Source organism: Aphelocoma coerulescens, assembly GCF_041296385.1.
Source record: "Aphelocoma coerulescens isolate FSJ_1873_10779 chromosome Z unlocalized genomic scaffold, UR_Acoe_1.0 ChrZ, whole genome shotgun sequence".
Lineage (NCBI taxonomy): Eukaryota > Metazoa > Chordata > Aves > Passeriformes > Corvidae > Aphelocoma > Aphelocoma coerulescens.
The window spans coordinates 18,452,585-18,480,352 of NW_027184085.1; the positions used below are offsets into that span (position 1 = coordinate 18,452,585).

Consider the following 27,768-nt stretch of genomic DNA (forward strand, 5'->3'; position numbering starts at 1 on the left):
GTGCCTTCCAACACAAACCATTCTAAGATTCCATGGCTTTACGGAAATGCAGATCTCTAGAGCTGAAATTCAGATTCATTTGGAAGGGCTCTCTGTGCATGATGTTCTCTGTGCAAGAACATCAGCTACAAACTGACTGATACCAGGATCACAGTTGTAAGAGAAAAAAATCCTTTTAATAGGCAATTGTGGTATTTGAGTTGTCACAAATGCTGACTTTATGAAGGCTGATGCCACCACTGGGGGTTCAAAGAGTGGTTTGTAATGTTTTCCCAGCTCACGTCTCTGACCCTTAAGAATGGAAAAGATATGTCAGCAATTAAGTCACTAATCATAGTGTTACCAAGCATAAAAACAGTGCCTGTGCCAATATCAACTGAGTCACTCAATATGTTTTCTCAAATGTCCTGGACTCTATGTGGCAGAAAACCTAAACAGTCATTTTGGTCATACTGAAACCTAGGCAAGCACGCATCTCTCCTTAACAGCATGGCATTCAGAGAAGATGGCACTCAGGTGACTATCAGGTCTTGACTAATGTCAAAAGGGACATTAAAACAAAGCCCAAAACAGAGAGTACCTTGGCCAGTCTTCCTCAGAGGATAAATCAAAAAATAAGCTTTTGCAGACTAGGCTGGAAAGGGCACAGCTTCAATATCACTGAGCCAGCCAGAATCATTTTCCAGCTCATTAAATGAAGGGCATCTGAACAGTTTGCTTGAGAACTGACACAGAATAGGTTGAACTTTTTAAAAGTAATTAATTATGCAATGGTAGGGCCTATCACTGATCATCAGCAAGCTTAGACCAAGGGGTCCCATTGGCTTTGATCAATGTATTCTCTTCTCATGCCTTTCAAAAATATTATAACTTTTAAAAGATCCCTTGTGCTATGTATATCTCCCCTTGAATATTGCAATTTCCCACACACACACCCTCTGTGTCAATTAGTCCTTGATTCTTTTACAGATTTCCTCTATGTGTGGGTACAAATGAAAGTATATTATCACCAGGATTTCCTGTAATAACAGATAACAGTGGTAACAGCCTGGTACACAGTTTTACTGTCCTTGGGTTCTAAATCACAGATTTCTTTCTATTGTGAAGTGCATTTTGAACTGCCAGCAACTTAAGGCAGACAAAACTATCAAATCAGGCCTTAAATATAATAAAGAGAGGGAGAAAGTAACAATCTAGTCACCACTTTGGACACTGTCTTCCAGAGCTAATGGAGTAGCTGTAGAAATGGCTACTGAACATAGAGCAGTAATACTGAAACTTTCGAGGTTTTGGAATACTTACAGTACAGGTTTTGGGGTATCATGAGCTGCTGACTAGGGAAACATTACATTTCAATTTTTAAAAGTCTGTTTTCTAAAGAGCAAGGAAAGAACTGAGCATTATGAAAGTATATAGACCCAAACCTTTCACTATCCATGGCATAAACTGAGGAAAAGACAGAGTGACTTGAGCAGAATGTTTTTCCCTTATCACAGGAACGGCACACATCTACTATCTCATTATCTTATTCATGCAGAGGTTTATACTGCAAAATAAAGGCAAAAAGAAGTCAGGGAAATTCATTGTTACTCAATCTGAACAGAAACAAATCACAATAGTTCCTGACACACCCAATTCTCTTTTCAGCCGTGCTCTGTTGACAGAACACAATCAGGACTGGTTTGACTTTTTCAGAATCTCTGAAAAATTAAATTGTGAAACAGTGGGTATTAAAGGGTAAATAAAGGTAAAGAAATTTAGAGAAGGAAGGAACAACAGCTAGAATATGAGCCAGGAATGAAAAGCTATAAAACCCTATTGTCTGCTGCTATAAATAAGTGTTTACTTAATTTATAGTGTAATTTTTCTTTTTTCATTTAAATGAACAATTGTTCCCAAGTAAATAAGATACCAGGACTGAGAAGAGTATATTTGAAACTGCAAACTGTATTACATTAAATTTTTGATGTTCAGGTGGTTGAATGACTGGCAAAAAGAATAGTAGGAAATCAAATTATTATAGTTTATATATTTCAATTTCAGAATTCAGTACTATTTTAAGACTAAAGTACTGTAAAATCGAAGAAGACATAAAGAAAACCTGAAACTCATTTGGAAGCATTAACAACATCTCCATAAATGTTTCTTCCAACCTATCTGCCTATTGCAAACTACTTTTAAGCCATGCTCAAATGGAACAGTGTTTGTACATATTTAATTGCTTTCTCATCACTGAAAATGCTTTGAAGTAAACTTGTGATACAATGAAAGTGCGTGGGAAAAAGGCCTTCATTCTCCAGCATCAGCAAGGGATCCCTTCAAGGCCCTAGTTCCATTTGCAGCCTGTAAGAACATATGGTGGATTTTTCCCCCTTGCCATTACTGAGCTTCTCAGAGTAACAGTGTGTTTTGGTAGCCAAAATAAGTATGCAAGGAATGCAACAAGGACCTAATACAGCCTCTACCACTAAAAAACATCTGGTGATGAGTATAACCAGAACATCCACCAGCTGAAGTACTGATGTTACTGCTGTTCTTTCATGACCTGACCTTTCCATTTGTCATAGGAAAACATGTTCCATTTTACCCTTATTGGGTCTGTCAGAGGTAGGTTAAATAGAAGTCTCACACACTTACTGTAAGCTAGTAAGCAGGCCTGTGAACTTTTAAATGTTCATCTTTACTTCATCATATTTCTCTCCACAAAATGGGGTTATACCTGCCAATTTTTTTTTTTTAATGTAGTTTCAGATATAACAGATGAAAAATAATGAAAAACTGCACACAGGAATTGGACAAAATCTATCCAGCATCTGTGAAATGGCATTTCACTCTATTGGATATCCTTCCTCTGTATTTCCTTTTTCCTTTGTACATTTCAACACCAGCAGATAAAAGCATTATCACACCATCTTTATGCAAATCATGCAAAGAAAATATACATAAAAATCAAGAATAAGAAGTAACTACACCAAAAAAATCTCTTTTTTTAAAAAAAAGTCCGAAGCTTCACTTGGCAAAACATGAAAAAACGTTTTTCTATAGATCACACAGGGAAAATTAATAGCACAGGTTTTCACAGACATCTAAACTTGGAGGCCAGGCTCCCCAGCAGTCCCTGGGGAGAGAGCTCAGAGGAAAGCTGGGAGCACCTGTCTGTGTTAGGATGACATTTCTGATTTTCTGAACAGCCCTCTGGACTTATATGAATTCCCCTGTTGACTATGCAAGTAAAGGTGAAGGGATTGTCTTAAAATGGTGAGAGTTTAAAAACAATGGATCTTTTCCTCACCTTTTAATTTGTGAAACTTGCAATCTTTTCTGCAAGCATTAAATCTTTAATTTTTAGATGTGAGAGCTGAGGATGTCATGTGACTATTAGAGTTGAGTGTATAAAAAATTACTCAAGCTATACCAAGGGGGAAAACAATGGAAGATACATTTTTATGAAAGAAAAATACTTGACTGGAACAAAAGTTAGAATGAGGAAAAGAAAAAAAAGTATTTATGCATACAGTTTAATTCAAACCACCCTTAGGATGGCTTGCAGTGGAAGCAGCAAGACTAAATACTAGTAAGACCAAGCGGTTCACTTATGGAAATGCAATGCACTTCACTTGGTCTTAAAGGACATAAGGAGTGCAGGCTTTATCACACTGTGGCTTCTCACACTATATATGAAGATATATAGCTTGTGAGAAGTAAATAAATTTTTAGTTCACCGGACGCACTTGGAAAATACACATATACAAGGAAATTTTATGTTATTCTGTACAATATGGATCATATATTTTAAGGAGATATGCATATTTCCACGGCAGGATTTTTTGACTAACTTTATAGCCATCACACATCTAAAGTGCAAACACACTAAAAGGATTCAACTGAATAGAACATATCTGCGTTCATGATACAGCAACAAGGGCGTCAAACAGCGTAGGAGATGTTGAACAAGGAAGGATGAAAGCTGCAATAACACAGTTGCTCAGTTTTAGACATAAAAACACCTATTTTACATCTGGAAGTTTTGAAGACAAAAACTGAAACCAATATTTTTGTCATTAACTGAAGGTAAAAGAACTGTTAAAAGAACTGTTTTGTTCCCATCTTGCAAAGGTAAATTTTGATGGCATTCAAATGATGAAGGCTGTTTCTAACTCAGTTGGAAAGGGAGATTTAAATTCAAATAAGAAGGACAGAAAATGTGAAAATGGGGGGAAGTAAAAGTAAATTGTCTGAACCCAATAATAGTCATATGCATAGGGCTAGGACAAGAGAAAAATAGATGTTGGTTAAGTCAGGGAAAGACAGCATATCACAAGAAAGCATGGCTCACAAGCTTAAAATTACTAAATGTGGAAACGTCTGAGACAATAAAGATGATTATTAATATAAAGCTCTCAGAAGAAGATGATCTTATATAACATCTTGTGTAGGGGATGCTTCAGGGCAGCAGCAACCAGGGAGCTTTCACAGCAACTAGCTGTTTATTTCTCAATATATAACTCTTGGAAAGAATTTCCTAAAAGTGTTTGCTGTTGTCTGCCATGATGTGTGCGGGGGTGGATGCTGGCAGCAGCTATGAGATGTAGTACACCACCACGTGGAATTAGTCACTGAGGCTCCAAAAGCAGCCTGTCACGGTGTCAGAGGGTTTACTGGCCTCGGTACAGCATCATCCCACCAGCTCCCAGGGCACTACAGCAAGCACCAACATGCAACTCTTTGCCATGTGGTGTCTTGTACTGATGGAATGTGGCATTTGTGTCCTTTTTTTGAAACATGTTGAGGGTATACACTTTAGAGACATTTGTCAGCAGGATATTATATAACTGCATATGGTAAGTTCTTCAAAATTTAGATAACTAACCAATAAAATTACCCCAAAACTGACATTTTTCAAAACCACACAAAATGTTTATACTTATTAAAAGAAATTTAAGGATAAATTTCAGAACTACTGAAAGGTTTTTTCATAAAAATAAACCTGAATTTTTATTCAAATATTTTATATGAATAGTAATTCTAAATTACTGAACTTAAATAAAGCACAATGAAACTGCAAAAATGATTTTTTTTAATTGATCTGGATTTATTTTGAGATGTGTGACAAATAAAAAGACTTACTAATGTTCCTGAAGGAATCTTCTTCCTTTTTGAATGCTTAACACTTCCATAGAAGGGGAAAAGTATTTCTCAAATAACTGTAGAGGAAACTATTTTCGAATTAGTGTGTGAGATTTTAGTGTGTTAGTATTTGAGCACAAGCCACCACCAAATGCTGATATAAATCTATCAAATGAAACAGAAAAGCAACAAATTTAAGTTATGTTTTCCTCTCTGTGCTTCTCAAATCCTCGAAAATGAGGTCAAATGAACAAATCTGTTTCTGCCATTTAGCTTTGAAACTGTTCTGTATTTTAATATATTATAAGTCTGGAAAGATTTCATGATTTTTAATGAAAGAAAAAATATTTTAAAAGTCGTATAATATTATACTATGCACCTATCTAAGTCACGAATGCCCCCATCTTAACAGTAACAGCAATGCTACCAAATAAAGGAGTGCAGAAATGTACTTCTGGTTTTGTAATGTGACTTAAGAAACGTGCTCTAGTGCATATTAGTCTGAATTAGAAACCACCATAGCTGAATTCTGATGGGAACCACAGTAGCGAGACTGAATCATTTGTGTTGTCATTGGAATGATGACATAACTGTTTGGTGAGTTCATGGCTGCGAATTGACCTCACTTTGACTGCACGGTTCTTTCAATACAATATTTAGCCTAGGTAGCTGGTTTATTCTTGCTGTTGTGTTCTAATACTCTCTAGTCCGTATTGCACTTCTCTTATTTTATGTGATAATTCCCTTTACATTATAATAGTAAAATTACTAAATATTAAAGCATGTATTCAGCATAAGCTGCATCAGAAAGAATTAATCTGGCTATATATGCACACTGCAGCTGTCCACATACAAGTTTGATCTCATTTATATGCATTACTTATGTTGAGTGGCACTGATAAAATCAATGACATCAAGAGTACGTATCTTCCTGACGCAGACATCTAAAATATGTCACAGACGTCATATCCTGACAGCAAGTATTTCTCACCAAGAGCATGAGGTTACTAGATAAGTATGATAAAAATCTATCTAGATGAGCTGAATCCCACCTGTTACATCTTACACTGTAACTGTGCTTCTCAGAATACAAGGTAGGAAGTAAGATAACCCCTTGTTGTGGAACTAAATGCAAACAACTGTTTCAGACATGGTGTAATGGAAGGGTAGAAAAGGGAGAAGGCTTCCATCATGGTATCTCAACACTGATCCGGCTTGAGACTACCTTCTATCCCCACTTGAACCAGCTGTAAATGGGCTTTTGGTCATTCAGGTTGAGCTGTCAAGTGAGCTCCCCATGAACCTTGTTGTCCTCTCCCTTTTTGACACTAGGGATAGACACTGAAGTGCCACATCTTCACTGGGCCTCAAGGTCATTAGATTTGAACAGAGCTTTGTCCACAAGCTGATAACTTACAGATGTGCTCAGGGAGAAGGTGTGAAAACTGTGCTGTAAAGACAAGATTATATTTTCAGGAAAACTGAAAGTGGATTGTTAATACACTCAAGTGAGAGGCAGAGGACTACATCGTGTGCTTGCGTGTGGTGGAGAAAGAGTTATTACATGTGTTTATCTGGATGCAGCTTGAAAGAAAGTATCTCCGAGGTAGTGCCTTTCTTTGCTGGAGTCAAACTTTGCAATTTATTCTGTTTGGCATAGTTTGCAATATTTGTTTGTTTAAAAAACCCCACATTTGTTATTTCAAGACAGCAGTTCTTATCACATTAATGTTAAAGTAACTGGACTTTATGTTGGCAAGTCTAATACTTCTGCTCTACAAAAATACAGAGATGAGAACATGCCAAAAGAAATGGATAGAAAAAGAAGTAAAAATTATTTTAAATCACTATCTCAACTTGAAATGGCAGTCAAAAAATCTACACAACATACTGGACATAATCAACAAAGGTGCTGAGAAAAAAAACAGATATAATTTTACTACTGTGTGAGAACTTTGGTGTGTTCTCATCTTGGGTAATGCCTGCACTCAGGTCTCTTTTGAGGAAATACAATGAATGGGAACTAAAATCATCAAGGGATGGGGCAGTAGCCTGTTTAGGAAAATACAAGAAGGCTACAACTTTTCAGTTTCTACAGGAAAAGGCTGAGGAGGCTTTAACTGAACTTAGAGAATCATGGAGCTGTTGGATAAGTGAATGCAGACTCTTTCATTAAATGCCATAATGACAGAACTAATTTTAAAGCACAGAAAAGAAAGTGGCTTTCCTACATAAGCAGAAAGATTGTCAGAAGGCTGTAGGGGAAGACACTTTACCAGCAAATTCAGAAAAGAGATTAGGCAATCTGTAGGCAAACAGGTACATAGATGATTGGAGAAGCAGAAGGCCAAGGTGAACCCTGTAACATCCCTAATACAACACCAGTAAATGCTGGGCAACATGATGGGAATGGACTGCAAAAACTGGACAGGGGCTCAGCTATTCCTGTTGCTGCAGGTGATTACAGGATACTAGGTTAGGAAGACTAGTGGCCAGGACCATTAGGACATGTCTTATTCTTTTAGAAAATAGACTACTTGATCCTTTCAAAACCCACCACTACTTCATTGAAAAAACTACATTTTTTCTCTTTCCATTTTGTAAAAATAACACTGTTTAACATATCACACTCTGGAAAATGGCATCATGCTGACGATGCAGACTTTCCCATTAGCACTTTCCCATTAGCAAATAAAAGCATGTATACTCCCTTGAATTTCTATGGTTGCCATGATTTGAGGCCCATACTGCTTACAAAAGCCTATTTTTCTTAATGAAGTCACCTATGAATTCAAAGTCAGACTTCATGTAGGAAAACTCATCTATAGCTTGCAGGCTTTCCTCAACATTCAGAAATCCCACAATTTTACATATTATACTTGGTACTACAATCCCTGCCTATAAGTTTGGATGGTGTGCAGATTGCATTGAACTTTCCCAATGCACTCTATTCAATACCTTAAACTACTAAAAGTGCAATTGGATATTATGTGAAGTCCCCACCCTCCTTTCTTTAATAGCAGTTTCATAAGATATGGCAACAAGGGACAAGTAGTATCATCAACAGTGCCTCACAAAACAATCATAATACTGGAGAGGAAAAGAGATTCACCCAACACAGAAATAAAAAACCTTAACCCTTTAGCAGCCAAGTGACATGAATGTTGTTAATATTGTCCACAGTTACATTTACCTGTGTTTACATTCTCTGCCCAGTAGACAAAGATCCCTTCAAGGAATACCTGGTTTTGGTGTTGATGTCACCAGCACTGGGATTCCTAGTCTGGAAGTCAGCAGCTAACTTTAAATATATAATAATAATAACCTATACACATATGACTCATTCAGTATCATTTATTGAATACATTCTTCATCTTTGTACTGGCAATAGGCTTGCTAGCACCAAGGGATTAACCAGGGAACTGAACGGTTTTTGGGATGGCCAGTCCCCAAGCAGTGCCATGTGGCCACAGCTTCCTCCTGTCAGACAGGGCTACCAAAAGACTGGGTCATGCTTATTGCAGAGTTCTACTGTACAGTACCTTTAAGTCAGGAAACCAGTGCAGCTACCTGAGGTCAGCACAGCTGAATATCACCTCATTGTTTTGTTCTAGCTCTTCTGCCCCAGAAACAATGCCATTCACTGATGCTAAGCCACAAGTATTTTATTGTCTCCATTCAATGAAACTTTTATCACATCTCTCTTGTCATCCACATATTAAGGGTCACGGAAAGTCCATACAAGAGATCAGTTTTGTACCACTTATCTATAAATACATCATAGACTGAGAAATCCATATTTGACAACATCCTTCAGTGATTTCCAATACACTGAACTTCATCATATTGCAGACAAGCGATATCACCCACTTCTAGTGCTAAGTAAGAACAGATGCATTGTTCTACATAACACCACAGACTGAATTGTTGAAGACCTCTGCTCTCTGGGTCACTGGACAGGCTGTGTCCTTTTCAGATCAATCAAACACCAAAGTTCCAAAACCCAGAAAAGCCCAAACTGGCCTACATTACAAAAAATAAATAAAACCCAGTGATTCCAACTCATGAAGTAAACAGGTAACTATCTCTAGTTGCATCATGCAGAAAGGATTGTGGCAAAAATCTGACAATACTCCTGAGGCTTATAGCTCTTTTGGCTAGTTACATGTATCAGGAAAAGCAAAGGCAATTCTAAAATCTGATCAGCTGCACCATTTCCAGCCAGTAGGTTCTGCGCAACAACCCAGGCTGCTTGCTTGATTTGCCATCAGCTCCTCATTTAAACTTCTAACATTTTAATTCACTTAATCTAAATACCTTTTTTTTTCTAAGTTCAAACTTTTCTGTCATTACAAAAGGAAAAAAATCAACAGAAATACGACATTTTCTGTGAAACACTACTGCTTTCCTGTTAAGTGGCAAATAGTCAAGAAAATATGGACTCATATTCTCATTTAAATGCTTGTACTCCTGTCTCAGCCAAAGTTTAGCTTACTGTGATTTCCATACTTCCTTATTATTTTTTCTCTGGAATAGAAAGACACATCAATTGTCTTAGTTGAAAAGACTGCACAATCATTTATCCCTTCTAGACTATTCTCCAGAAGATCTATGATATAAAACCATACTTCACAATCACACCCTGAATTGAGGAATGAGTGGCAGTGAGTGGTAGAATTGAGCAGCATTAACATAACAAGTAATAACCCTTATATAAGTCCCCTTCTTATTTTGTATAAATACCAACTATCTGCTTTTACTTCGGTCACCATAACATCAGGATAAATTTTTCAAGGAACATCGGAAAGAGAAGGTTTGCCTACAGACCCTACCATCATGCTAAACATCAGCCATCTCCAACCCAAGCCGCATTAAAAGGGAAGACATCAGTACAGCCTGGGCTCATCTGCATCTGCTCAAAGTCAGCTGGGGTACCCATCACAGCACATCATCAGTGGAGATACCCTTTGAATGCTTTGTAATATTGAAACTGAAAAGAATATTATTCTTTTACCACACACATGCTTTTACACTGAACTTGCTGTGCCTTTTGGACAGAGAGTGAGTGTGATTACAGGGAACCAAGAGCAGAGGTTTCTCTGTCTTGTCTTTACATCTTTTCTGTCCTCTCAGTGGTCTCTGTGTTTGGAACCTGGTTTCTGATTTTCATGGAAATTATATTCACAAGGGAAGTGGTAGAGGAAATCCTGGGATCATTTTTTCTCAAACCCTTCTAAGGGGTATCCATACTTTAAAATAGTTCTGTCACTCAAGTCTCTGTGTTCTTGAGACTCAGCTTCTCCTTCCTCCCAGGCACTCCTGCTCCTCTTACATAGAGTGGGATCACTATGTTAACAGATTCAGAAAAGAAAACTATCTGGTATAGCTCTTCCTGTCTCCTGGCCTGAACACCTATCAGTGTTTCTGATTTAATCCTGATCTGATTTGTCCCCAGACATTCATATTGAGGCAAGATTATAGCGTTGCTGTTCTCTCCCAGAGAACTGCAGGAAGGTACAAACACACAGATTCAGGCAATAAGGCACACAAAATTAAGCCAAGCAGATGGTTTGGAAACTGGTCCTGCTCCGGCCCACCTTGAAGGCTGTTGGTTGGGTGACGTGGGTAGGGTGGGCTGGCCTCATCTGCCACCTCCCTGGAGGCGGCCAGGAGCTGAGGTCGGTGTGGGGAGACAGCAGTTCCCTCCGACTCTCTCTGATCTCAGCACTCCATTTTCCCCCTGTTTGGGACAGGGTCTGCCTGCCTTTGCTCCACACCACCAGAGAACAGCATGTACCTTCTCCAGCAGCCTCCAAATATCTCCCTGAGAGCTACCTCTGAGCTCAGGTAGTGTTCCCAAACAGCAGGGTAGCAGAGGACTCCCAGTTTACAACCAGCAGAACAGGTATTCTCAGATATCAGATTAGCATTATAACTAAAGGCAACAGCAACAAAAGGCAGGTATTTTAGACAGAATATTTGGTGTTCAAATTAGATTGCAACCATCAGCTACAAGGATTTTTTTTTCTTTTAAACTATTTTTTCCTGAAAGAATTAATGGAGGCAGTCAACAATAACAACAAAAACAACAAAGTAGAAAGGCAGACTTAATCAGAGGTACTGACTTATTTGCACAGTTGTACGTAATAGCTAAGGTATGTATGTTTTAGCTCACTTCCTTGGAGGCACCCTGCGGAGTGTAGCACTTTAGCAATATTTAGTTTACCAACATGGTATTGCAATTTAATAAAGAGATAGAGACACTACTTACTGCATTTATTTCAGCAAAACTCTGCCTTAGCAGCGTCTGAGAACAACTAGGACTACTCTTTAGCTTGAGTTACTTGTTTAACTTTCTTTTACTACAAAATTCTTTCAGTAGAAGACAACTGGAAGAGATTACTAACTGCTTTAACAGTAATACTGACATGGCTTTAACTCAGAGTCAAAACTATTTGAAACATAAAGTTTTTATTAGGCTAATGTTCAATTAACTGGATGTATTTCCTCACAAAGAACTGTATTTAGTTACTGTTCTATCCCCCAGTAGCACATCAGCCATTTATATATATAAAAAAGTTATATTTTAAAATACATAATTTTATACCTGTAAAATACAGCTCTGAACAATTAGTTTATTATGTGCTTATTAAAATGATGGTGGTTTTATTAAAGACACAGAGAGAAGAAAAAAATGTGGGACACATTAAGAAAGTAAAGAGAATTTATTTCTCATACTTTATAGAAAGCTGTCCTGTCAGTGCCCATCAAGCTTTAAAAAGCAGCATAAAGTTCTCACAAGAAAAAAAGTCGAAGTCAAAAGTTTTGTCAAAAGACAAAACTTTGCTGATTGCTAACTGAAAAAATCTGCAAGAAAATCATACAGACAGATCAATATCACAGGCTACTTCTACTCCTCTAAGCCTCAGAGACGAAGGGAAACACATGAAGCATAACATAGCACAGTCTCACATATGCTGCTACAAAGTCTGCTGCTTCCCAGGACACATCTCTACCAGTGTCTGTTTATGCAGCAAAACTACATGTAAGCATCCCAAAATAGCTCACACAAACTATAACTTCATTTTACTCTCCAGCCTCCAGAAATGCAAGCTTTTTGTTATGATTTCTCTTACTGAAATAAGTCTACTGAAGATTTTTAGAAGGAATCTCCAAGTGTAAGGATTGAACCTGACTGCTGAATGGGAAAAATCTATGTAATGTGTCACAAAAAGTATGTAAAGGCTTCTCTTTTTAAAAATTATAAACACTGCATTTTACAATAAAACACAACAATAATTGTGAAACTCAACAGCTGAACATCTTCAATAACCATGCAAAATCTATCAAGTCAAAATTCAAGTCTGTGACTTTCTTGGGACATATCTCTGTGTCCTAATAGGAAGGAGAGCCTGAAAGAAACAAACGAATCACATTACCACATTGCGTCGGCAGTCCTTAAGGAGCTGGTAGATCGGGATCTTGGCTTCATAACAATGCTCATTTCGAAAAATTCCTTCAGTAATACTAGCACAGATGTCAGTTGTCCTTAAAAAGCTCATTCTCAAAGTACTCCATTTCAAAGTATTTTTTAAAATCCTCTTCTTTTTAACACACTCCAAATCAGTCTCGTGTAAAAATCCAGTCTGTGGAGGAAGAATTCTAACATGCTGCAACTCCTTCCTTTTTCATGCTGAGTTTACTCTAGCACTGTGCTGTTCGGAAATGACAGTGCTTTTCTCTTCTGTCTTGTATTGCCCTGGGAGGAACTAGTCTATTTCGAACCTATTCTCCCTTCAGGTCACATGAGAATGAAGGCAGCTGAAAAGAGTCCCTATCTCTTTCTTGCAGTTTGATAACAACAGGTTTAAAGGTCAATAACATTTAAAAAAACAAAAAAAAAAAACAAAAAAAAAAAAAAAAAAAGAAAAAAGAAAAAAGAAAAAAATAAAAGGAAACAATACTTATGGATAATAAATGAAAGGAAAGGATGAATGTAAGTTACAGTAATGTTTCTAAGTTTGCAGGGAAATTCTGCTTAGAGACATGCTAGATAAATTAGTCTCTGTGGAGTAAAGAAAGGAACAAAGGTTTTTTTTATTCCAAATCCACTGAAACCCTTACCCAGAAATGTAATTCTTCCCATTCTCTTTCTCCTAACGCTTGCTTAGGTACTTTGAATGAGTTCTATTGTCTAACTTCAAACTAGAAAGTATTCCCTGTCTGAAAGACATTCAGAACACTGTGGGGAAGTTAAATAAAAATGAAATTCCTTGTTCACTGTTAAAGTCAAACACATATACAGATAGTGATTGTTATTAATCACTGAAGGAAAAAATACCTTAGTTGAAGAACTACAACATGACGTCCTTTCTGGTCTACTGGAGATACCTTTTCCTGATACAATAATTACATTAATAGTTTACACATTATCAAAAAAATTGCATTTATAATTTCTAGCCAAAAAATATCATAAAAGCTTTGGGAGCTAATTCCTATCTTAATATATTTGGCAATTTCAGCATTAAAAGAGGGAAAATGCAGTGAAAAAAATAGAGATTATATTGTTTAATTTATAAATTTTTGAAAATGCTCTGAACTGTGTTAGAATTGATTTTAAACTGAAAGAACAAATTTATTGCTGAACAAGTGTTTACATGCTTAATAGCCATTCCTTTGCAGTCGCTACAAGTGTTGCAGTACATTACTTTTGATAGTAGTGCATCTAGGTTAATAATGAAAACAAGCACTGAAGATTGCATTCATAAAGTTTATATAGACTTGGCAAATAGAAGGAAAATATGATAAATTGATTATGCATCAAAAGATCAAAAAATTATCAAACTGGAATGTGTATAAGGCTCTCTACAACCTTTGCACTTTATTTTATAACAGTACAATAAAATGTATTACCAACTATGCTGTATATCACCAGGAAAGATCCTAACTGCCCTGGAGGCTTTTGCTAGTGATCTGCATATAAAGTGTTCCACAACAGCAGAAGGAATGTTAATAACTTTTCTTGCTCTGTGTTCTGTTCTTCACGTTTTCTGGCACTTATCTCTCAAATATCACTTAGTGACTTGCAAAGGACCTTTTGTAAGAGTCTTATGCAATCAAAAACATTAACTTCAATGAGTGGAAAAGGCATTGGTGGTAAATTTAGCTTGAAGGGTCATACAGTCATGGGACCTTTAGTAACAGTTGGGTCTGTCACTGTGCAGGTCACACGTCTATAGAAGTGCACATAAATCAGGCACCATGTTGTGAAACTTTTTTATTCCTTTAACAGATGGAATAGGTCATGAAAAAAGAAAATCAAATAAAATAGAGGTCCTGGATTGTTACAGAATACCTGGCCATTTTAATGCTGTTTTTTTTTTAAAGTTTGCTTGATTATTTATAAATATGAAAATTATTTCAATTTTATGTAGGAACACAAAATGAAGGAAAACAAAGCTTTTGACTAAGTTTTTTGTAATACCATACCGAAACAGAATATTCAAAGACTATTTCTGCTGTGCTACAAAGTAAATATCCCAGGATAGTCTGTTCTCAGTAGTGCATCAGTCAAGATGCTGCCTCTTACTTGTAGTTGCTAGAAATATAACTAGAAATATTAACATATTTAGATACTAAATATTATGCAATATAAATACATTCTAGTTGCAGGTACTCAAATATTTGAGTCAGTGTTTTTCAATACTAATTCAGAAAAAAAGTTCACATGTGTTCGCAGTTCTCCATCTCATTAACTAAATACTAACACCCACTGTAAATATGCTTTCTTTGTTCTCCATCCTCAGCTCCTTAGAAACAAACTCCTGTTCTCCAAGTGCCTATTAACTTCAACAATTATGAAATATATATTAAGCAACCATACTTCAAGTGGCCGAATCAGAGCCTGTCTTAAGGTAGCGACCTTAGAATCACAGGGTTCCCACAAAAAAGGGAGTCTATTAGTAGGAAGGAGAGCCCACAGGCCTCCAGCGAATGTTAGTTTTATCTGAAATTCATCAGTCGACTTTGTCAAAGTTAAAACAAAGGCACCTCTTAATATTCATTATGAGAAAGGCCAGCCTCTTTCTAGAGACGTTTGTAGAGAACCCGTTAGAACAACTTTGGCAGTTAAAAATAGCTTCTAATTCATACATAAAATCTGTTGTGCTGCAATTAACCTCAAATGCAGATTTGTCTAAGTTTTATGAAAAGATAGGAGCATACTAGTCCACCATGCTCATAGATGATGATGTAATATTTATTTTTGTATCTGGTATGGGGTCAAATAATAAAAAATCTCAATTTCTCATAATTTGAGGAATTAAGAGAAAAAAAAAAAAAGGAAAGTTAAGAGAATAAATAGAAAAATGGCCATTGCTTAAATAGCTGTGCATGTAATCCTGTAACTAAAAAAAAACCATGGGTTTTTTTTCCTTTTTGGAATCCTTTTATTATTTAGGGTGGCTGGAAAAAGGCTTTGGAATAGAAGTCTTGTTTGGATTCCACCACATTTAAGGCAAGGGTTGATTGTATAATAAAAACAATGAAGAAAAGTTTTTAAATTAATGAAAATACTAAAAGATGGAGACATTCAGTACTACTACATACACTAATAATAAAAGCAGCAAGAAAAGCAACCATATTTTTTATCTGCATGTATCACCAACTGAGGTTTTAGCTGTATAGCTAAACTGTCTAAAGAAGAAAAGATACAGAAAGAATTGAAACACCAGTAATACAAAGTGTGCTGGATTCAGCTCACTTTGAGCATGCTGGCATCTTAGTTACTTATCTTCAAATTAGTAACTAATGGAATTAAACCAGTATTACAGTGCACAGAATTGAATATTAAAATGAATTGCAAAAAGCGTGGCTTAGGGAATGAGGTATAGGACTGACTGTTCTGTTCCATGCTTGGCAACATCTCTTTCTTGAGGTTATGGAAAACTTGCTTAAACATTCTGAGTTTTGTCTTCCTAATTTGTAAAACAGGGATAACCCACACAATGCTGCTTGAAAAGCACTTGGACATCAAACTGATGAAAAAAAAACATGCAATATGTGCCAGGCTACTGCTGCTCTATGCAAGCTGAAGAAATGGATTCACAATCTCAAGACTTCAGACATAATGACTGGGCTCTTAAGTGTGGTGTTTGGAATACACATTACCAAATGAAAGCTGTAAAACAATCTGCTGCCTTTTGATATGAATCTTAGCTTCATTTTTTTTTTTTCAAGTAGGATTACTAAAATATCTTTAAAAACTTGGAGCTGGGCTCATTCACTCAGGACTATCCCTGTTATTGTTTAGTTACTGTTGCATCTGGTCTTGCTCACAGTTTGTATCTTTCCTTTCTTCGTATATACTTTCCAGTTTACATATTTATATGAAATACAGTTTTCAATAAACAAAGAATATGCATTTAAACTTGAGCCCAACCTTTCAAATATGTAGGAGTACATATCCCACTGTAGGATAAAGTTTTTCACAAACTAAGCTCCATACCAATTGGTTTCGTGCAACTCTGAGTTGCACAGTTCATTCTAGTTCATCCACAGAACTAGATTATCCTCTTATTGTCCTGTACTGCACAACAAGCTGAAGGACAGAAAAGATTAACAAGATGTTCTTATATTACCTGCATGAGTGCGTCTGAGAACTAGTAATGCAGGTCTAGGTTCAGGAGACATATCTCGCAAAAACAAGTATAGAGTTAGAGAATTGGAGAAACAAATTTTTGACATGCCTGTGAAGATTCTTCCTCTGCTCAACATAGCAAATTATTTTAAAAGTATTTTTTTGTAGGGTTGGAATTCCAGGGAATTAAACTTTGCTATTAATTTCTAGGTAATGGCATATTCCCTTTTGACTGGAGTTCCTTTAGCAAAGAGGAAAAAGTTATACACAACTGCATAAGAACTACAAAATGTAATAATAACTAGAGCATAGAATTCCTAAGAATGCAAGAGAGCAAACCAAAGGGCACAGACGAAATGTGACATATGTTGCTAGTGTTTCCTTTCTATATCCACTTACATCCAGCTGCCTGGATTGAGCTGCCCAACTTAAAAATAAAGATGGTTTATTAGCTCAGTGCTTGCAGTGTAAACAAAGTTACTACGCGCTCTACAAAGGCTTTACACAGAATCAAACGTGCAAAACTCCTCATAGGCAGCATGGCAAAGAGGGTCTTCTGTGAGAATACCCAATTCTAATATGATGCCTTGTCTGAAGAAGCCCGATCTCGGTTTCCTTTGGAGCTGCCAGGTGCTGCTGCCTGAGCTGTACCATGAGCAGTAAGGGAGGTCTGTGTTACAGAGGCCTTACAGTGCCTCACCCCCTTACATTGCAAAGTCAGGTTCTTGATATGTCAGGTTGAAAACGTGTTCCTCTCCCTTTACTCCTGTCTACTTTTAATTTGATTTAATCAGTTACGCAGTTAGAGGTTATCAGCCTCAGTACTAACTGACCATTGCTGGTCCACATAGATTTGGTCTCAGAGATCAAAATAGAACCTTGCTAGAGACTCAAAAAGAAAATTTTAAAAGCTCATTTTTAGGAGCAGGAGAATACTTTTTTTCTGAGAAACATTATATTCTAGGCAAACAGCGCTATCAGCTATGGCTGTGGTCTGTGGCCTACATCTGTCATTAAGGTTGGAATAAATGATGTCTGCTGATGTTGGATTAACACTGCATAACAGAGAATAGCCTAATGTTAAATGCTATCTTGCTGGAAGACTTTGGACGTCAGCTAAGCTAAGGCTGCCTAGGGTGTCCGGCTGTTTTTCTCTTTTTTTTAAAATAAACATAAAAATCCCCCCCAGATTGAACCATGAGTATATCTGTCTATATATATATAAGCACACAGACATACAAAAATATGGGTTGCATTATAAAACACAGTCTTTTTGTCACATCTAAATGGGCTTACTGCAATAATACAGCACTAATTACAAGGTTAAAGGAAAAATCTATCAATGTTTCCATCAGACCTTCTGTTTTTGAACTATTTGTTCCACACAAACTCAGACTACAATTTCTTAGCTAAGTAGTTGCTTAAAAAATAAACATTGGTGGCTCATATTTAACTCAATAAGGAGTTAAGCAGTAGCTATGGTTTCCAAGAGTAATATGCCAGTTTTTTTAGGCTAAAAAAAAAAAGGTAGACTAACATTCTTTCTCTCTGTTTTTCAGATGAAGCAGTGGCTGCTAGGAAAGGCAAGAGAGGATTGTATTCCTTTTACAAAGATAAGACAGTTAGGGCTGATCCTGGACAAAGTTACTCTTGAGTGTCAGGCTTACTATCAGAACCATCATATTTTGTAAGACACGCCCTCTTTCATCACCACCTCGTTCAGAAGAATGGGATAGTGTGAGATTAATAAGGAAGACTCTTAGGAATACCACCATTCTAAGACTGTGCATGTATTTCAAGAGTACAAAGCAGACCACCGTTTCAATCAAACAAAACTTGTATGTACAACCTGAAAATTCACACTTCAATTTTAAGTATGTTAGCTAGTCTTATATATTAAACCTCTTTTTTTGTTTTCCAATTTTGTCTTGTCTAGAACAAAAATTGAACATTAACAAAAAAAAGCTGCCTACCCAAACCATACATACTCTAATAGGAATGTTTCGGTAACATTTTGTCTTTTTGGAAACAATCAACTTTTACTATCAGAAAGTCATGCTGAAAGCAAATCTGAGGTAACTACATTAGTGTAACAGCAGAGTTCTCTACAAAACAGTAGAGCAGATTTCTTCATGTTCTTCACTGGAAACTTGGCATTCACAGGTATGGGACCATGACCTGAATGAGTCAGACATGGATAAGACTCTTGTTTGGTAGAATGACATCATCCATACTTCTAAGTCCTTCAGAAAAATGTCAGGAACTAAAATTAAATCTAAATTATTCATTATGTTACAAAGCCTTTCTTGAAGAGGAAGTGTACCTCTATGACACCCGTGTTTCAAAAAATCCACTTGAATCTGTATAAAATTTGCTAGTCATGTTTCACTTCGGTTTGTTTTTCAGGTATGGAAAACTCCAAAGATTTAATGTGGCTTGTACGGGGTTAAGAAAAAAAAAAAAACATTCAAAAGTACAAAATGTATTTGATTTTTAACACAAAACTGTCAAACTCAAGACGGTAATTAAAGGCAAAAAGCTATGTATTTTAAAAAGTTGCAAGTTACTGGAGAGCTTCTATGAGAACAAATGAAGGTTACATTGAGAGTACATTACTTGTCATGAATTATTCACTGAGAGTTAAACAAGGCACACTAAGAAAGGAGTTTTCTCACTAGAGTTGAGCTGTCAGAGGACTGGTTGCTCATTTAAACTGGTCAGCTAGGCTCCTGCTAGAGACAGCTCTGATAGGCACTTGCTGGGGTAGTCTGTTTCCATGATTCAGATGTCTATTTTAAGACAGACAGAACTGCTCCTCTCAGCTGTCTATCTGTCCTTCTGTGGACTATGGTCTCCTGCCTACTTTATGATAGAAACCTAGGTTTTGGGCAATTCAAGATGGACTTGATAAATCCTATGGTACCAGGACAAAACTTGTAAGTTTATATAACTTGGGGATTGAGGATTTTTTGCCTCTCCACTCTCTTACTTGTAGCAGTTGAACTGAATGTACACAGTATTAAATTTCTCCTTTTATAGAAATGTAAACTTGACATATTTCCATATTTGGCCTTGCATCTTATCATATTTGGATTGTGTGAGAGATGAACAATGCCAAGAAACCACTGCCCCAATCCATATTTAATTTAGTAATTATCACAGTTCAAAAAAGCTGCACTTCTGACCTCTCACCCCTTCCTTCCCAGAGAGGGAAAAGTAAGGTGATCAAAATGAATATGCATATACATAGTACAGCAGCTATACCTACCACTGAAAATGCATGTAAGACCTATTTCTCCTGAGTAGTCAGGCATCAGGGGGGAGAGATACAATATGTTCTGATATTCATTGATTCTAAATTTCTTCTCAGTTTAGGACTGATTTGCTTGTTCTATCTGAACTCTTTATTACATACTTAAATGTTTGAGTTTCCCCTTATTAAACAATGTACCAGGCACAAGAAATCCATGTTGCATTATAAATCCCAAAGAAACCCTCAGCAACACTGGCTGTAAATACCCCCAGAGATGACAGCAGCCAGGAACTTCATATTCTTGTGGAAGTATCAATTGCCTAAACTGGATGCAAGCATTTCAGTATTGCCAGTGCATTGCCACAGTAGACATGGACAATATGTGTCTTTTCTCTTTACCCTTCTATGAGTAAGAGATAGTTTGTCTGTCATCAAACTTGTCACAGCTTAGTCTACTATCTAGATACCCACAGAGGGATATTTATATGTAGACCTCAACATCCTGTAGGATAGCAATTCTGAGACTAGTACAGTTTTACTTGGTATCTAGCTAGTGTTTTACATAGTCTAATGGTAGCGTTCTAGTATAGCAAGTCAATCTATTCTTTTTTCTTGATGCTCTCCTTCAGTATTTGATTAGCAAAGCTATCTCTGTTTTTAACACTGAATTCAATCCAGCTAAATTCCTTCTAGATATATGCTGCTATGTTAAATGCAGATAGAGAGAATGTCTAATTAAAATTAGAGGAAAGGCATCAAGTCTTCCTCTTTCTTTATTTAGGGTGTTCTTTTTTTAAATTAAATGGTGTTAACTTTGCAACATATTTTCTTAAAAAAAAAAAATCTTAGAGACATAGAATGGCTTGAGTTAGAAGGGACCTTAAATACCACCTAGTTCCAACCCCTCTGCCACTGGCAGGGACACCATCCTCTGGACCAGACTACTCAGAGCCCCATCAAACTTGGCCATGAACAAAGCCAGGAAATGGGCACAAAAAAAGTCTCTGAGCAACCTGTTCCAGTGCCTCACTACCCTCTGAGTAAGTAATTTCTTCCCAATATCTAATCTTTTTCCTTTTTTTTATCTTAAAACCATTCTCTCTGTCACCATCTACCCTTTAAAAAGTTGCTTTCCCTCTTTTTTCTAAGTCCCTTTAACTATAAGGCTGAAATGTGGTCTTCCTGGAGCCTTCTCTTTTCCAGGCTCAACAACCCCAACTCTCTCAGCCTCTTTTCATAGAAAAGGTGCTCCAGCCTGCTCATTGTCTCTGCGGCCTCTCTGGACTTGCTCCAACAGGTCCTTCCTGTGCTGGGACCCCAGAGCTGGATGCAGCACTGCAGGTGGGGTCTCAGCAGAGCAGAGCAGAGGGTCAGAATCCCCTCCCTGGCCCTGCTGGCTGCGCTGCTTTGGATGCAGCCCAGGACACGTTTGGCTTTCTGGGCTGCGAGGGTATTGCTGGGTCATGTCCAGCTCTTCAGCCATGAGAACGTCCAAGTCCTTCTTGGCAGAGAGAGAACTTACTCTGTGTAAGTTCTTTTCCAAGTTCTGTACTCATGTCTGGGTCTGCTCTGACTATGGCGCAGCATCTTGTACTAGGGGTTTTCTAACACCCTTAGGTTCTCATGATCTCAGTTCTCAAGCTTGTCCAGGTGCCCCTGGATGGCATCCCATCCTTCCGTTGTGTCACCTGCACTGCTCAGCTTCCTGTCACCTGCAAATGTACTGAGGGTGCACTCGGTCCCACTGTCTCTGTCACTGATAAAGATACTGAAGAGTCCAAGCCTCAAGACAGCCCTGAGGGACACCACTCCTCACTGGCCTCCACCTGGACATAGAGCCATTGACTGCAACTCTCTGGCTGCATCCATCTCAGCATTTCCTTAATGTCCACCCTTAAAATCCAGGTTTCTCCAGTTTGGAGTTTATGATGCCGTGTGGAACTGTGCTGAAAGCTTACAGAAATCCAGGCAGGTTACATCAGTTGGTCATCCCTTTTTGAACATTGCATCACAGAAGGGCCCAGAGATTGCCCAGGGCCCTTTTTGTCCTGGCTATGCTGGTTCACTTCCTTGTCTTGTATGTATCTGAACATCATTTTCATGAGGATCTATTCCATGAATACAGATAAAATAAATTGAAACTGCAGCACTTGTTATTGGAAACAATTTATGCAGCATGTCTAATAGAATGTGTTCACTATTGGTTGAGATCATATGGCCTGCATTTCAGTGTGTTTGCACAAAACCTACAAAAACTAGAGTCAGCACTTTAAAACTACTGTCAGCATTTTCTGTGTAGCTTTGAAGGGTGGTTTGTTGTGTTTCTATTACATGTCTAAGGCAGTGTTAAAAACTAAAAGAGACTGGGTTGGAAAGATAATACTGAATTTATTTTTTTTAATTATCATCTCAGCTTACCTGTGAAAGTACTACAGAAAAAACTCTAAGAATATGTGGAAGTTTGCATGAAAACAAGTGATTTATTTATGGAAAATTTCAGAAAAATTTAACCTATAAATATTGAAACAGTGAAATTTTTGTTTTGTAATAATTCACTATATCAAAAATTCAGAAAATTGTTTTGTATTTTACATTGCGAACATTGCTAAAGCCAACTACTGACATTAAATGGTTAGCTGCAATAATATATTCTTTTAAATTCACATGCTCATAGGCACATATTTCATAACTACAATCTAATTTGAACTAGCATTCAAAATACACTGGCAGTTTTACAAATCACAGCAAGATGCACATTACTGTCTCTGGAATATGAAGTTATAAAATGCTGGAATTTATTTTTGCTGTTTAAGCAATTTTTGTATGTGTAAATAATGTTAGTCTCGCAAAGTCAATCCAGCTGATCATCATCCAGATAAAGTGACATTTAGGAAGAGAGAAACTGGCCGAGATTTTTTTCCCTTTTGCGTCTCTCCATTGTGTTCTGTTACTTTGGACAAAAACACAAATAAATTATTCACTTTTGCCTTTTGATAAAAGTCTTGGCATCTAAAATCTTTCTCAGTTAGGATGCCATTTTGCAGAGACAAGTATGAGCAACTAAGCTGCTTTGCCTAAAAAGTTCTCAATCTAATACATATTGCACTGAATGCAGGAGAAAAACTATGATTTCTTCATTGCTTATTTTAAACTGTATATAATAGTGTTGATTAAATTTAATAATTTTATGAATATTTGGAGCTTAGTTATCCTCATCTCTTTTCTCTAAACAAAGTCCTCCAAACAGTGCATTGGAAGTTCTCCTGGTTTTCATCTGCACAGTGTTTTTCCTTCCAGCATAGCAGCTTTCCCCTCAAGCACTCTCGCTTACTTTCTCTATGACGCTTGGCCAGATGGTTCAAAAAAGTCTTAACTTTAGAGAAAGCTCTGAGCAAAAATCTTTATTCTGAAAAAGTTTATACAGAACCACTTACAGCAACCACGAATTCTGGCAATATTCTTTCTCAGAAAGGCATCTAAAGAAAATAAAGACTCAAAAATAAAGACTTTTCTAACAATTAATAAATTTTCAACTACCTAGAGCAACAGAAAAGCATTATTTTTACTCAAGTAAATGAGAAAAACCTATTTGAAATCCATGACTACTAGAATTATGATCACATTCCTCAACTTTGCAGTTCGTTAAAGATTCATGTCCTCTTGTCTGAGGATATGCATGGGGTTTTTTTAATACAGACCCACTGCATGCCCAGTCCCATCAAAAGACCTGTGGCTGACTTGCCTGACACAGACATATGCCAGGCTGCACATCACTGGAGGCTCAGAGGTCTCAGGGAAGAGGCTGAGCTCTCAGGAATGCAACGTGCCTTCAGATCTACTCATTCACAACCTTGATAGGGATGACCACAAATTTCTGAAATGTACGCCAGCAGGTATTTGTACTAAATATCAGTTCTTAACTTCTAAAATAGTAAGAATGTTGAAGAAGGATTGGTTTTGTTTTCAAAATAAATCAGGGTAAGCGCTGTTCTTCTAAGATCTGAATACAAGTTTTCAAAATTGTAGATACTGACAATTAAACCTGTAGTGCCAAAGTAAGTCAGAGTTCAAATATGTTAATGTTCTAAGTTCTTAATCAATGAAAGACATTTATAGCAATGTCAGATCGGCAGAAAAAGATGTCTCTCAAAAAGTCATTTGACAGTGCTAGAATAAAACAAACCTACAGGAAGAAAAACAAAGGAAAAGAGCTCTCAAGAAGAAGAAAGAGATGTTGAAAACAGAACAAATAGCAGATCTGTGGAGAGCAAAAAGAGAGAAACAGCATCTCTAGAACAGAAGGTGACCAGTGGGATGGTGAGGAAAATATAAGATTGAAAATAACAGTGACTCTGTGATTCCATTAATTTTAGTGTCCAGCAAAATGACAAATTAAAATTCCCGGTCTTGCCCTTTGCATGTCACACTGAGGGAGATGAGATACAACAAAGTTCCTCTTGTTTCTGATGTTCCTTCATTATTTCAGAAAGAACATTCTAGGTTGCAGAACTTGTCTATTTTGACTCACATGGTTTCTATTATGATGTCCAGTGCATGGGAAAAAGTATATTACACTAATGAGTGTCCTTGAATTTTCATTCAAAAAAAAAGACATTGATTAAGGTAGCTTTGGAGATGCATTGAATTCTTAATACATGAAAAAATTGTACATGAAAAACCTTGTTTTATGGGTCTAAGATTTTTGCTTTTAAGCCCTGGCAAATCCTTCAGGCTTGGCTTTGCTTTGATTTTTGGAGAATGCCATTTTAAATAGACCTCCTTCAACTCAGTATACTAGGATGGCTAAAGGGTTTACAGAGCATTTGAGAAAAGAATAAAAAAAATGCATCACAGCTTAAGAATAATATGAGTTATTTCCCTGACAAAAAGTTCTCTTCAACTCTTATCAACAAATAAAATCTTAATGAAGAAAAGCCATTGAATATCAGAATAGTTAAATCACTTTTTTAAACAATGTTTAGGCCTCTCCTATAATACAGTCATCCTTCCATCCTTTATGTATCCTGGGTTTGGTCTAGTTTTAGTTTGAACATGAAACTTATTTGATATTTTGTCTCTTGAAGTATGTAGCACTTAAAATGAAATTAATAACTTGAATCTTTCTCTCCTGCAGTTTTATCCACAGATATACAGAACTGACAGAAGTTCAGTAATTCCAGTTTGTGGTGTAGACATCAATCTGTGGTTTAAATCTGAATATGCATGACAGCACCACATTCAAAGTTATTCCACTTCAATTCTTTTAACAGAGGCCCTTTTTATAAGGGGGAGCAGCTACAATGGAGTAACAGAACCTGTTGCTCCTCGCTTGGTAGGTGTATCAGTCAAAAAAGCAATACATTTTCCCTAAAGTGGAAAACATGACATATATTGCAAAAAAGTGCTGCTAATACTGTTACTCAAAAAGTAATTTTGAAATAACAATTTCCAATAATACTTGACTTGCTTTTCTTCAATTTATATTTCAGATCTCACTTACTTCTGCCCCTGTGGTTTGTTGTCTTACAGATGTCTGAAATCAGTCTGGGATCTCTTTCAGGCTCAGCTGATGGGCCATTATTCCTGAACAACTAAGCCCTGCTACAGCAAACATGGCAATTAGATACACAAAGTGACATTTAACTGCTCAATACGTTTAGTTCACATGACAGATTTTAGGTACACACACTGATTTTTACTCTGTTACAATTGATTTATAAATTGAAGTCGATGATTGCTAATAACATTTTCCTGCCTCATTTTGCATTGTAACTTCAGCAAACACTTACTCTAACCACTCAATAAACCGATGGGTTATTTAGACTGTAAGAGAAAAAAAGCAGAGCAATAATGTATCATGATACTTTGTTTTTAAATTCAGTTTGCAGAAAGAGCCTCACCAAACAAACATGGCCCTATTTAAAAAAACAAACAAACATGTAACTATCAAGAACAAAATATAAAATAAATAAAAACATTCACAGTTTTATTAACCAGATTTGTATTTGAATGAACAACTGGAGACCCTCTTCACATCTCAGGGGTGTATCTTTTTTCACGTGTGTTCCACTGCCACTTCTCTCTCTCAACATATAGAAGTTAGAAATGCAACTATACTGGACTATTTATAGTCCAGTATTATACATTTGAATTTCATGCTAAATGATTCCATGTATTTCCCTGGTTTTAATCAAACTGAACTTTTCATCCTGGCGTGTCACTTTCCAGACAATCACCTCAGCAAGATAGGTCCAGCTTAGTTAACTTCAATTCCCATGGCTCTTGGAAAATATTTTTCCCTGTAAATTTACTGGTATAAGTAGCAAGAAGCTGAACTAAGAAATTTTTTCTCTGACCACTATTTTATATTTTTTTACTCTTTATGTATTAAAAAAAAAACCTCACAGAACATGCAGATCTCAAAATCGAACCAAATGAAGGAGATGTCAAAGAGCCAATCCTGAAATTATTTTTTCTGTACTTTTGTCCAACACACCACTGGACCTTAACTGCAGTGTACTACAGAAGACTCTTCATGAATTTGAGTACATACCAAATTACGGGTAAAATGAATGTTTGTTTCTATAGTGCATGTGGCTTCTGTTTAATAAGATCAGGAATAGTCAACACTGATCAACATCTTACAGCTGCACTGTACTGTCTAGCTCAACTAGGCCTCCAGAATTTTTGGTTGGTTTTGGAGGCGAAAAAAGAAAGTTAGTTTTGTTTTGAACTAAAAATGCAAAAGAACAACAACAAAAATACTTGACTTTCTTATCAGCAAACAGTAACTCTTTGTACCATTTCAAAATGACTGAAGATTAAATGCAAGATTTCAAGGTGATTTTTTACACAAACTAAATTTTACAGCATTGACTAATTCACTTTACAGCAGTTCGAAGAGGGAGGAGCTCAAGCAGTGCTGGTTTACTGTCTACTACTCTAAAGTGTGAATATCTGCAGACATATGTGGAGGATGAATGTTGTTTTGGTCCTGTGAGTTGATATTCTAGGAAATTTCAGTACTTGCAGACCACTTGGGTGGCCTGGATAGCACAGCAAGTAAGTTCATAAATTAAATTTCCAGAAGCATTGCTTAAATGGTATTTCCTTCATTAAAAAGTTCTTCAGAGAGCCTTTAAGTTTTTGCCATATTTTTGGTTAAACTTAATTGGCAGAGGCATCAACAGGTACCCTGCAAATTCTGAATATTTGCCAACAAGAATATCTAATAAAAATTTTTATAGTGATACTAAATTCACTGTGGTAGATTAAGTTTCAATAAAAAATTAAATAAATGTCTCTACAATTACAGTGGCTGTGAGAGAAACAGAACTGATAAAAAACAATGTAAAATTTTATGAATATGGTTTGAAGCTGGAAAGAGAAAACTTCTGTATGCTAGTACCACTGGCCTGCTGTGTTTGTCTGTACTAGGGGTTTGCCATAAAGTTTTGCCTTGAAAATTGTAGTGAAGCTTTTCTATGACTCTAATCTACATCTACATCCAGGTTCTACTGGTTACTGGCAACCTGGGATGGCTCTGACCCATGCCTGGCCATTACTTATAAGAATAGTGGTTTATTAGATAAATACTTAAAATCAGTTAATTTATATTAACGGAAGGGGAATTCATATCTTGTTCTCTTGAACTCAGTAAGGTGTAACCACTCACCAGGGCAAATTATCACCTCTAGGAACCCCTTTTTCTAAGGAGATCGAAATACTGTTTTGCTAAAGACAGGCATTA

At 36.7% G+C, this 27,768-nt stretch overlaps 1 protein-coding gene across 2 annotated transcripts in view; it reads right to left on the minus strand.

Moving 5' to 3' along the window:
* PDE4D (phosphodiesterase 4D) overlaps positions 1-27,768 on the minus strand; it is a 159,734-nt gene that overhangs the window by 120,488 nt on the left and 11,478 nt on the right. Inside the window, exon 1 of one of the 2 annotated variants that reach the window (XM_069000890.1) lies at positions 12,567-12,955. The exons of the other annotated variant lie outside the window; for it this stretch is intronic. Within the exon in view, the coding sequence (XP_068856991.1) occupies positions 12,567-12,631 (65 nt within the window). The 5' untranslated portion in view covers positions 12,632-12,955. Of the gene's footprint in view, positions 1-12,566; positions 12,956-27,768 lie in introns of those variants that run through there. 2 annotated transcript variants of the gene reach the window in all.